The sequence below is a fragment of the Lolium perenne genome, chromosome 5 (assembly GCF_019359855.2).
Source record: "Lolium perenne isolate Kyuss_39 chromosome 5, Kyuss_2.0, whole genome shotgun sequence".
Classification (NCBI taxonomy): domain Eukaryota; kingdom Viridiplantae; phylum Streptophyta; class Magnoliopsida; order Poales; family Poaceae; genus Lolium; species Lolium perenne.
Window position 1 is genome coordinate 185,018,114 of NC_067248.2, and position 12,919 is coordinate 185,031,032.

The 12,919-nt window shown below is 45.8% G+C and overlaps 1 protein-coding gene across 1 annotated transcript; it reads left to right on the plus strand.

Moving 5' to 3' along the window:
* The first annotated feature begins 2,573 nt into the window (after positions 1-2,573).
* Positions 2,574-12,215, plus strand: LOC127301201 (RING-H2 finger protein ATL48). The gene is made up of 2 exons (XM_051331425.2): positions 2,574-2,763; positions 11,784-12,215. Exons 1-2 carry the CDS (start codon positions 2,646-2,648, stop codon positions 11,975-11,977), a joined length of 312 nt encoding a protein of 103 aa, XP_051187385.1. The 5' UTR covers positions 2,574-2,645; the 3' UTR covers positions 11,978-12,215.
* The last annotated feature ends 704 nt before the right edge of the window (positions 12,216-12,919 follow it).

Below are 12,919 nucleotides of genomic sequence, written 5' to 3' on the forward strand. Positions count from 1 at the left end.
AGCTTGAGATTCCATGATCTTCCTCCCCTAGTAGCCGCCACATGGAGCCACCTTCTGGCCATTCATCCCTGACGAAGGGGCATCGGCACCACCGTGTCTAGAGCCACTGCTTCGAGGTCCTTGCGCCACATACTGGTAGCGCCCCCTATCGAGCCCGACATCCTCGCGATGCCACCGGTGCGACGTCATGCCGCCGGATGAAGCAGCCGCATCAACATTATCTCGTGCCTTCGCGCCCTGCCCCTGCAGATAGTCGCACCACGAGCTCAAGATGCTAGATCCTATATGCCCCCTTCACCAGCCGAGCACGAGCTTTCTCAGTGGCCACCTCTAGGGAAGACGAGGGTAAAGGGGAGGAAGGAGGGTTTTGCGGCGCGGGGGTAGGGTTTTCACCCTCGGTAGCCTTGGCGGAGGCAATATGGCATCCTGGTCCTCCTTCTGGAGGATACAAGGTGAGGAGAAAGAAGTAGCTCAAGAACAGAGTAACTCAGAGGTGTGGTGGAGTTCGAAGATAGAAGCAGATGATAGGGGAACTACATGTGGTGTGGTCGAAAGTCATTTGTGATCCTTACATGGACGTACATACTAACTGTTAGAGTTATAGTGTGTTCCATGTGTTAGCCTTTATATTTCTCATGATGTAAGTTGAACTTGTAATTGAAATATTGTTTCATGTTAGATTATGATGTCTATACTGTCGTTTATTTTCATAAAGCTTTAGTACATGCAAAAATAGGTTTCCACATTACGTGCATAGGTTGAAAAAAAAACTTAGGGTGCACGGGATATGTTCTCGGGTACGAAGTGTGGGAGAATGTTACTTCATTATGTGAAGAGGAACAAAAAAGAATGAAAAATAAGGAGCAAGATAGCTGATTTCAAATGTTTAGGACAAAAGTAAAGAAAACATAAAGCACGAAATCTCGACATATGCTTTAGGGTTATAAAAGATAAAACAATAAAATGTATGTTGTTACGAAAAATGTCTACTTAGGATAAGTCAACAACCATTGCATGAGTTTGTTATAATACTATAATTTTAAGCGAAAACGAACACGCCAAGTATTAGGATATAACTTAGTGTTTTCACATGCAGGATCATACTACTCGTAATTCAACTATTTTGTGTAGAAAGATGTACCATTCTACTACAGGGGTTTAGTTTTTGGCTCATATTTATTCTATTTATCATAACTTGTGGTTGATTTCTTCTAGACTTCTACTTGTTCCTTCTGTGATCTGAAAAGTTGTTTTTCTTAAACAAATTAATTTTCCTCCCAGGAACATTGGGAAGAATTAATTTGTGATCAACGGTCCCCTGATTACTTCTCACGGTCTCATGAGTCTCTTGGGGCGGACATGGGAGAATGTTGTGACATGGTAAGAAATTAAGGATACTAAGAGCTTACTTGCCTCTTCCTTCCACCTTTTTTTTTGTCTCATCTAGAATTGTTGGCACCGACAACCGGCGGGACCACAACCTGAGTAAAGCAAGATGAACATACTAGTTTCGCTTATTGATGGTATATGTTTTAATAAGGTGGAACCACTTTGTTCCACCCACTTTGTTTTGTTACATGAACCATACACTTGAGTGACTCCGTGTTACAAAACCATTATGTTCCATTTAAGTCCTCTTTGGTGTGCATGATTTTGAAAACGTTGGAATGGAAATGAAATATATAAACAAGATATGAATATATTTGCAAAATAGAGGACTAGGAAACACATCGATTATTTAAAGAACAAGGTTACCCCCTGCCCCCTAAACATTTCACCTTGATTCTCCCTAAACTTTACTTGACTCACTAGACCGCCCTACACTATCAGTAATGGTCCATTTAACCCCCTAAACTTAGAGATTTGGAAAACCTTTTGAGCTAGGCGAGTCGGTTAGATAGACCATTACTCCTAGTCTAGAGAGGTTTAGTGAGCCAAGTAAAGAATAGGTGGGGGGATATGTGCCAAGTAAATTTTTTGACAGTGTGGAGGAGGGATACACTTTGTTCTTTTTAAAATTATGTGATTAGTTTGCATGAATAGGAAAAAACATAATAAACATTATGAACTCATAGTCAATCCACATGAAATGGTATAACTAGGGCATTAGTATACCTCTAAAGATCTTGTCCCGTACTTTATGGGTAGGAATAAGGGTGTGTATCGCCGGTTTAGCCGTTTTTGGACGGGTTCCTGCAAACTAACCTAAACTCAGCGTTTAGAAGGTTTGGTTTCGACTGGTTACACGGTTTCAACCCATCGCACCACCCGATAAAACCCCACCTCTACGAGAGCCAAGCTCGCCATCACGGAGCAGGAAAAAATTAATTGGTTCCCTCAGCCAAAATCAATACTTATACTGACGAAATTCCTCAAACATTTTTCAAAGCAAGTTTCTTCAGAGGTTTCTGGGTCGCAATCAGCCCCTGTCAATAAAGTGGCCACGGTTGGCACGTTTAGCACCGCACAGGCACATTTCCACTCGCCGACTAATCCCAAAGAATTTAGACCCTCAGATCTCAATCCGACGGCTGTACATCGACCCCAGACCAACCAAAGACCGGCGCAACCGTGCAAGCGGGGTTTGCTCCTGCAAACCGCTGTTCCCCAAAAGCTTCCTCCTTTTTTCCTCCCAGGCGACGCGAATGGAGAAGGGCTCAGGCGCCGCCGCGGGAGGCAGCGCGCGGCCGCCGCCGATGCCGCAGTTCGACGAGTTCCCGTTCGAGGGGAAGAAGCCCGTCAAGAACCCTTTCGTCCCCATCGGTACGCATCTCGCGCGTCCTCGCTGTGTTACAGAGTGCTCTGGGAACTGGTAGGATCGTGGATCGGTCGCCTTGTCCTGGCCTCGGCAGGGTTGCTTCGTGGCCTTGTAGATTCCGGTAGAATTTATGGTGAATTGTGCTTGCCTGCTTCGTACTGGTGATTGCTGTTGTTGGGATCTTTCGGCATGAATGGGGGGTAACGAATCTTGGCTATTGGTTCTTAAGTATCGTCTGTATTTTGTTAGTGATGCTAGGATTAAGAAGAAGAAAAAACTGCTTTTACGGATCAGCAGCTGTGAAGAGTTTATAGTCGTGTAAAACAGAACGATTACTAAACTGCGCCCGTGCTATATTTTCTTAAACCATGAAATCTTGTTAGTTTCCTGGCATTTTATCATGTGCTGTGTATGTTAATTTGTTTTTTTTTTGCGGGGGAAAGAGAACTTTATTAAATATATGTAGGATTACAATCACTGGCCACCGCTACAGCCACTTCCCTGGGGTAGTCGCGTAGCCAGAATTCGGTTCTACCTTGCATCCTACCAAGCTTAGCAAGTTCATGACTAACCACATTAGCCTCTCGGTTAATTTTAGCTACACTAGACTCTCTTTCCCTTAACAACTCTCGAATGGTTGTAATACTAAACGCATAAACTGAAGTATTTGGGGTACTATCTTTAATAAGCTCGACAGCTTCAGCGCAATCTGACTCGATTTGGAGATCCAGATTTGTCCAATGCAAGGCCAGGCGAAGCCCCTCTTCGATAGCTTTGATTTCTGCTTCCATTGCATCTCGGCAGTGCACGATCTGACGACATGCTGTGAAAATAACTTCACCAGTGTGGTCACGCAGGACCATGCCAGCACCTGCCCCATCGCTTGCGAAGGCACCGTCGACGTTCAGCTTCGCCGCCCCCTGGTCTGGTGGTAACCACCGCTTACGCTCCTTCTGTCTTCCATCAGCATCAGTAGGTACACGTTTAAAGCCTTGGCTGGTATCTACCACCATCTTCCCTTTTGTTATATCTGCATCAGGAAACTGTTTGATCATCATAAGCGAGTTGAGATAACTTACTAAGAATCTGCGGGAACCCTCGATTGGTGGACAAGGTTTGTCATGTGTGACTTCGTTATGCGCGTGCCAAATGCGCCAAATGGTCATTAGTGTCGGCGCTCTCTGTGCTTCAGGAATGGACAGTAACAGGTGCAACAACCATTCTTTTCCTGTGTGTACAAGCAGTTCATCCCTCGGGAGTGGCCAGATTTCAGCCATAGCCAGCCAAAGCTGACGAGCATGAGGGCATCGCATAAAAGCATGGAACGAGTCTTCATCTTCCATTCCACACACTTGGCAAAGCCTGAGTGTTGCCATACCTCTCCTTACCAAGTTGGTTTGAGTTGATATCGCATTGCAGCAAATTTTCCATGCTAGGATCTTCACTTTTGGTGGCACCTGGCATTTCCAAATGACCTTCCATCCTGGTCTCATACCATCAGGCCTGGCACTTGTGGCCCCGATATCTTGATGTTGCATGCTCGCATTCAAAGCCAGACGGTATGCACTCTTGACTGTAAAGATGCCTCGCTTCTCCGGATGCCAGGCTATAAAGTCATTGTCATTACGCCGAGATGTCTGAATTTTAAGGATCTCCTCAACGTCTTCTTGCACAAAATACTGTTGCACTCTCTGTATATTCCAGGATCCATCAGGTTCAAGAAAGTCCGCCACCCAGCGAAACCTACAGCGCCCCTGCGATGTTCTCGGTAGGCGGCTTGCATCCCTTGGGATCCATGGATCTCGCCAAGCTCTTATTTGCGCTCCATTACCCACACGCCAGATGACTCCCTGCTTGAGCAATTCTAGCCCGTACTCAATAGCATGCCAAGTCGACGATCCATTCCCTGCAAAGACTGTATCAATCAAGGATCCATTAGGATAATATTTAGCCTTCAGTATCTGAGCACATAGAGTGTCTGGGAATTGGATGAGTCTCCAGGCTTGGCGCGCAAGTAATGCCTGATTGAATAGGCGCATGTCACGGAAGCCGACGCCACCATAATCTTTCGGTCGTAACATGATATCCCAGGCAATCCAATGTGTCTTCCTTTTTCCGTTTTCCGCACCCCACCAATATCGCCTGATCATCTTAGTTAGTTCATCACACAACCCCATGGGTAACTTGAAAACGCTCATTACATAGACCGGAATGGCCTGGGCGATTGCTTTGATCAGGACCTCTTTAGCCGCCTGGGATTTATGGTTGTCATCCCATTCAACCAAGCATTTAGCTAATTTGGCTTGTAGACTTTGGAATTTTCCACTATTCATTCTTCCATCTGGGGTTGGTAAGCCCAAGTACTTGGTTTCAAAAGTTTCCTGCGTCACTTCTAGGATTCCTTTGACCTCCACCCTCCTTTCACTTGGACATGAATTTCCAAACATTATCGAGCATTTTCCAGGATTTATCAATTGTCCTGTACTAGAAGCATAGAGGTCCAAGACCCCTTTAATCCTACTCGCTTGCTCCGCTTGCGCCTTGAAAAATAAGAGGCTATCATCTGCAAAAAGAAGGTGAGAGATTCCAGGCGCACAACGGCAAATTTGGACAGGGGCAATGCCATTGTTGCTTACTTCCATATGTAACAGGGTAGACAACCCATCTGTGACAAAAAGGAACAGGAAAGGAGAGAGAGGATCACCTTGTCGGAGGCCCCGAGAAGGAGAGAATGATTCCAGGAGGGTTCCATTGAATTTAACTTGATATTTCACCGATGTGACACATGCCATTATCCAGTCCACCCATCGATGAGAGAATCCCAACCTTTGCATCATTTTCTTTAGAAAATCCCAATCTACCCTGTCATAAGCCTTAGATAGGTCCAACTTGTAAGCACAAAAGTTCTTGTCCACATTTGTATTCTGCTCAATGAAATGCAAACACTCAAAAGCCACGAGCGCGTTATCCGTTATTGGTCTCCCAGGGATAAAAGCACTCTGATTCATGGAAACAATCTCGTCCAACAGCGGTCTCAATCTATTTACCATGCATTTAGCAATAACTTTGTAGATAACCGTGCATAAGCTGATTGGCCTGAAGTCCTTCAAGGTTTCTGGCTGCTCATTCTTTGGTATTAAGATAATTGCTGTATCATTAACACCTTCAGGTATATGTCCTGTAACGAAAAACAACTTTACCGCATTAATTACCTCTGCTTTAATTGTACCCCAATTTCGCTGATAAAAACGTGCTGGAAATCCATCAACGCCTGGGGCTTTGAGGGGACCAATTTGAAAAAGTGCATCACTAATCTCATCATCAGTGAAGTCCTCGCACAAATCATAGTTCATTTCCGTTGTCACCTTCGCTTGCGTCATGGCGAGCAGAGCTTCAGAGTTAAGAGAGGGATCCCTTGTGAACAGTTCTTGAAAATAGGTTGTTGCCATCCGCTCCATGTCTGTGGGTACTTCCTTCCAAACCCCATCATCATCTTTAAGTTTCTTGACTTTATTCTTGCGTGCTCTCCACACAGCCTTTTGGTGGAAGAACCTAGTGTTCCTGTCCCCCTCTTTTAGCCAAGAAACGCGGGACCGTTGCAGCCATAGCATTTCCTCTTTGTAAAGCAGCTCTTGCATATGGTCAGTTGCTTGGCGTATCTCTCTCTGGCTGGCATTGTTTAACTGTAGGGTCTCGAGCTGTTTACGAGCTTTGGTTAATTCTCTTAGCACATTCCCAAACTTGCGTTTGCTCCAGGCTTGTAGCATGGACATCACCTGATCCAGCCCCATCATGATATCCGACAGGTTACGCTTCTGTCCAGCCTCACCCCATGCAGCAGCAATTCTCTCTCCCAACTCAGATTCCCTTTCCCAGAGTATCTCATATTGTCGTTTTGACGCACGGCATGGCACTCTGACCTCCTGCATTAGTTCCACCAGTACTGGACAGTGGTCTGACACCGGAGAAGTGAGATGTTGCACTCGTGTATCTGCAAAGCGGTCGCGCCACTCCGGGCAGGCAACAGCTCTGTCCAAGCGTACCCGGACATTGGCCCTTCCATTGCGCTTATTGTCATATGTATACGGCACCCGATCAGACAGGTTACAATCATAAAGGACCTCACGAAACGCTTCCATTTGGTTAACTGGTCTGGGAGTACAGGACAAGTGCTCTTCTTGCCATAAGGCTTCATTAAAGTCACCCATGACCAGCCATGGTAAATTAGAAAGAGTTTTTAGGTGGCGTAAATTATCCCACATACGATGTCTATTTTCGACACGTGGCTCACCATAAACACAAGTAAGACGCCATTGATGCGCATCTGGGGACTCACGAACATACACATCAATATATCTTTCATTAACTGCTTGGACTTGTACATTTAACTGATCATGCCAGAAGAGAGCTAAACCTCCACTTAAACCATCACTACTAAAACCTACAAAACCCTTAAGACCTAGCCTATGACGCAGACGACGCATCTTATTTTTATTTTGTCTAGTTTCACAAAGAAAAAGTAAACGGGGACACCAAACTTGGGAAATCATGGCAAGTTCACGCACTGTCGGGTTATTCCCTGCACCCCGACAGTTGAACGAGAGACAATTCATTGCTCCTGACGAGACCAGACATTAGGTCTCGTCAGGTTATCAGCTGGCTTGTGTCCAGTAGCCGCCAGCTTCTTGTGCCTCTGGTAGACCACGTCCACCACACGCCTCCGGCCTTGTGTCTTCTCCATCTCTTGTGTCTTCCCCTTCTTTGGTGTGGTGCCATTCCTTTTGCTTCCATAATCTAGGCCAAGGGACAGCTCAAGACACCCACCTTGGGCCTCCTGATCATCTGCGACTCGCTTTCCCAGGATAGTATCCGCCGGCGGCATTGATATGTCATTCACTGAACCAAATGATACCTGGAGGCTAGATAGACCCTGGAGGGCCGGAATCATGTCACTAGGCCGAGGTCCATATTCCCAGCTGCCACTACCCGAGTTCGCCCCCTGCTGAGACTGCGCCTGCACCTTCTGTAGCTTAGCTAACATATCCCTCGTCATGGTAACTTGGATGTGGCCCCCTTGCTCCGCCGTACCCTGCCCCTCTTCTTCTGGGAATTGAACGATAGGCTGCGACGCATCCCGACCTGCTGGAATGACATATTGGTTATTAGTTTGGCGCGTATCCATGAGGATGGCGTCCACTCGTACTGCTAGATTCTCTTCCACATCCTGTTGTACAGATCCCTCGTTGACACACTCAGCAACTGTGGCCAGATCACCGCCCAGCATCGCCGGATCATCCATGAGGGGTGGCATGTCGTCGTTGTTCGCAGAACCCGACTGGGAATTGATGCGCTCTGGAGTTGTACACTGGGGCTGCTCCCTGGATTTGCGTTGGTCAAAACGCTTATACGATTCAGCACTCCCAAAGCTAGCAAAACTGAGATTTCTCTTTGCCGAAGCTTGACCTGCAGGGGGTGCATAGTATGTACGGTGCTCAAACTTCTTGTATGGGCTGCACCTGAGTTCATGGGCATCATAGTCTAGCGATGGCAAACCCAGCCTCATCTTCTCACATGCATCCTTCTTATGGCCCATGAAGCCACAATGGGAACAGTAGTAGGGTACTCGTTCGTATTTCAGCTTAAAAACCTTCACTTCGCGAGGCTTACCCTTCACCCCGGTAGTGATCTGTGTCTGCAGGCGCCGGTCATATGGCAAGCGCACACGTACGCGAAGGAATTCCTTCTTTTCTTGCACACTCGCCGGTACATCAACCTCCATAGCTTTTCCAAGACCATTACCGTACTTCATACCCCAATCCTCATCCTGCTTCCCCCAAGGAACATCATATATCCTTACCCATACTGGTACTGAGTCCAGCTTGGTCTCAGAAGGTTGTGCAGTTTCCTCCAAGTCTGTAACTAACAAGGCGTTTTTGTTGAAAATCCATGGCCCTCCTCGCATTACAAAGTCATAGACTCCCTTTGAAAAGAGTGTAATTCCATAGTAGTTCTTGCCTTTTTCCGAATAACTGATCCCATTACGAAGGTGCCAAACCTCATGAATGAAGTGATTAAACATAGCTCTAGTATTTGGTTTAAAGTTGGCCATGTACCTTGCCAAAATCTGCCATGTAGACTGCTCCTTCGGTTCTTCCTTGACAGGCTCTTCCTCATCAAACTCCAGGTACACATCATCCTCCATATCAACAATGCCGCCAATCTTCGAGGCCTCTCCTTGGTTGAAGCCCATCCCTTCCATCTCGTCCCCCTCATCCCAATTGCCATCTTCCTTCATATGTGAATCAGTATCCAGGAGCACTTGGTGCCGCAGCAATGGAGCTTCCGATGCGCCGCCACCAGTAGGCTTCGGGCGGGTAGGTCTCTCAACGAGACCCCCTTGATCGCCCCCACCCACCGGCGGTGGCATCAGCAGCCCAATTGATCTTGGCGCGCACTCCCGACGGATTTGTACAGAGGCCCCAATCCCCTGGGGCAGAGGCCCGGCCGCGCCATGGCTGTTGTGCCGGCCTCCCTGGCTCGAGCCAGCACTCGATGCCGTCGTCGAGGCTCCTGGTGGCGCCATCGTGGACGGGGAGAGACGATCCTTTCCGCGCTCAGGGGGCGCAGCAGATCGAATCGGTGGTGGTGTAGGAAAGTTGCGATCTAAAACTTCCCAGGGCTTGGGCTTTATGGCGTCCCCAACCCCCTCTCCTTCCTCGTATCGGGGACGGATACTCCTCTCCCCTTCCTTCACGGCGTGTCGCGTTGCGCGCCTGGACTCTCTCGCCGCCTTGCGGCGCTCCGCTGGACTCTCGTAGGGTGGCGGCGGCGGCGGTAGGGCAAAATCGCCCATATCGCCAGAGCCAAACCGAACAGAGTTGACTTCAGCAAGGCTCTTCGTGTATGTTAATTTGTTAAGTGCGCTATGAATCTGTGTTGAATTGGTGGAACTGCAAATGTTGCCTCTAAGTTGGAGTGATGCGTGAACTTGGTCTGTTTGAAAGTACAGGGGCAACTTCCTGTTGATGTTTTGGAGTTTTGCTTGAACTCCATGGGCAATCACACTTACAGGTTAATGGAAAATTGGATATAAACTGTACAGTGTTATAGTTGTATCGTTATCGATTTAGCACAGGATTAAAAATTAACAATTGGTTTTTGGTGGCCCTCTATGAATCGCGGACTAATAATAGGATAGTTCTAAATGTACAGGGTAGGATAACCGTAGTTTGTCATGCTATATTTATTGTGTTCCTCAACATTTTCTTTGTTGGATTTGAATGGTTCATTAACTGATTAAATGCATATTGCTGTGTCATGGCTCATGGGTATTTATATCCCTTTTATGCTTGGTACTAGTGATTCTTGTATGGTGTTTGTTGCTGTTGGGATCTTTCGGCATGAATGGGGGCTGTTAATGATACTAGGATTGAGAAAAATCTAGTTTTACGAATCAGCAGCTGTGAAGAGTTAAGATCGTGTAAAACAGAACGATTGGTGAAATGTGCTGGTGCAATATCTTCTTAAATCATGAAATGCTGTTAGTATCTTGGCATTTGATCATGTGCTGTGTACGAATCTGTGATGAATTGATGGAACTGCGAATTTTCCTGTAAGTTGGAATGACGCGTGAACTCGATCGGTTTGAAATTACAGGGGCAACTTCCCGTTGATGTTTAGGAGTTCTGCTTGAATTTCATGGGCAATCACGCTTACAGGTTAATGGAAAATTGGATATAGACTGTAAGGTATTATAGTCGTATTGGTATCAATGTAGCATAGGACTAAAGGATAACGACTGGCAGTTTTGTCATGCTATATGTGTTGGGTTCATCAAATTGCTTTGTTGGATTTGGATAGTTCATCAAGTAGATCAAATGTATATTGCTGTGTCATGACTCATGGGTAGTTTTATTCCTTTTCTACTATTATGCTTTTTAACGCTCTAAGATAATAGTCTAGGGCAGACATCGGAGCCTTAAGTTCAGCTGAGGTGATCCAGCTCAATGTGGATGTATGGCAAGAATAATATGCTGAGCAGTCAGCACAGCACATGTTCAAGGGACTTATGAGCTTGATTTTTTCTATGTTTCAGATGTTCTTAGTCTTATAGGGTGTGACTTGGTTCATTGTTCATCGAGTTCTAGATTGTAAAGTCACTTAAACTCATGTTACCAAAACATGTAAAGCAGGTTATGGAATAGTAGAAGTATTCACTTGGTAGGGTGTATGAGAATTCAGGCAATGACATGGTCATTGGACTGCTTGGTATAAATGAAAATAGTTAACCGATCCAGTCAAGGGAAATCAGAGCTCAAAAGTGCCAAGGATTGTGATGAGGAACTTCAGTTAAGTGTAGGGAACATGCTGTCGGTATGTTTCAGTTGGTCTGTATGAATAAAGACTAGATGTTTAAGTAGTCTTGTGCAGTAGAAGGATGATGTGCAGCACCTTGTTCATCACACTCTCGCCTCCTTGAGCATCACCAGAATCAACCACTTTGAAGTTGAAGATGCCTTTATAAGTTGAAAGAGCCTTACTGCCTGTGGCTGACATGTCTATTTTCTGGCTTATACATGAAGCTTCTTCAAGAGGTGGCTGGTCATAGAACATACAGGCTGGTGTTTACAAAACTTTTTTGTGGCATTTATCACGGTTCAGCTTATTGGGCAACCACTGGTGTTGTAAGCTATATCAGCTAGGCTTTAAGTCTCGATTTAGATGATGGCCGTATGACCTTTAGAATCACTTATGATCTTTTCATGTCTTGCTTTGCTCAAATCTCCTTTAAACATTCAATAATCGAATGTCAACTTGCATATTTTGGATCCTGCGATCATTTACTGAGTCCACTTCATATGTTTTTTATTGTACTAGAAGTATAGTGTTGCTTCATGTTTGCCCCTCCCTTTCTGTGTTCTACTTTAACTATATCCATGTCAGAGCAAATGGAAACGTGGCTGGAATACTAGTGTCGGTATTGATTTGTCTATGGATAACCTCACTCAAATTCCTCTTATTTCAGGTGCATTGGTCACTGCGGGTGTCCTGACTGCTGGTCTAGTCAGCTTCCGGTACGGGAATTCTCGACTAGGCCAGAAGCTGATGAGGGCCCGTGTGGTTGCTCAAGGCGTAACGGTTGCTCTGATGGTTGGCAGCGCGTACTACTACGGCGACCAAATCAAGCTGTTCAAGAAAGGGTCGAGCCCTGAACTTTGACTGGATAGTTGTTCATCGTGCATGGGATCGGAATGCCATATATTATGTACCGAAGGTTCACCTGGGGGCTCTCTCTGTGATGTTCAATTCCTCCCAGTCTTGAGCATTGAACATGTGATTTAGGCTTTTGGTATGTGGTAGCAAACTGAAATCAATTTTGGTCCAGATTCACGAATAAAGATTTTCTGTATGAATGTGCAGCCAACTATGACGTGATAACATTGTTGTTCTTTGTGTCTATCTTTGCTACTGGGTTTATCATCACTAGTAGGAGTTGCTTTGACCTTTCGGCAATCGGATCATGCAAATAAGTATATTGGACATATGATCAAATTTAGATACCTTCCTGCATGTTACACTTGAACTGATGCCGTTCCTCACAATTTGCATTTGTCGGGGGTTCACAGCCTAGCGCTGGCCTTCCACAATTCATCATCTTCTTACTTGAAAATAAAGTTCCATTAAGTTCAGCAACATTTTACAAAGGCAAGCGTGCTTATAGCATCACAGAATTCAGAGATTACATCTCTGAAGGTGCAACATACACCTTCCTCGGGGCACCTGAAGGAGAAAGGCATATCCTGAACCTGAATCCTAGCACCAAGCTTTGCTTGAAAATGGGCAACACCTGATGGTTTGATGTGCAGATCCAGAGCTGAACCTGCAGCATAACGTTGGTCTTGAGTTCTTCGTCTAGCTTGGATCCCTGAAGCATAGGTTGTGCTGCAGCAAACACCTATCCCGGGTGGGCTGGAGTGGGAAGGCCCAACCATTTCCAAACTATCGCTGCAGATATGAAACTTACCCCTCAAAAAAAAAAATTGTGTACGTCCGCAGGCATCTTATAATCACCAACCTAATCAATCTCAGAACACACCAGATAATCAGTTACATCTACAAGTTAGCTTTGTTACGATGGCCGACGGTGGGCATGAGCACCAG

Coding starts and splice junctions, on each gene's coding strand:
- LOC127301201 (XM_051331425.2), top strand. CDS start 2,646: ATGGAGAAGGGCTCAGGCGCCGCCGCGGGAGGCAGCGCGCGGCCGCCG. Junction 2,764..11,783: donor GAACCCTTTCGTCCCCATCG/GTACGCATCTCG, acceptor CTCTTATTTCAG/GTGCATTGGTCACTGCGGGT.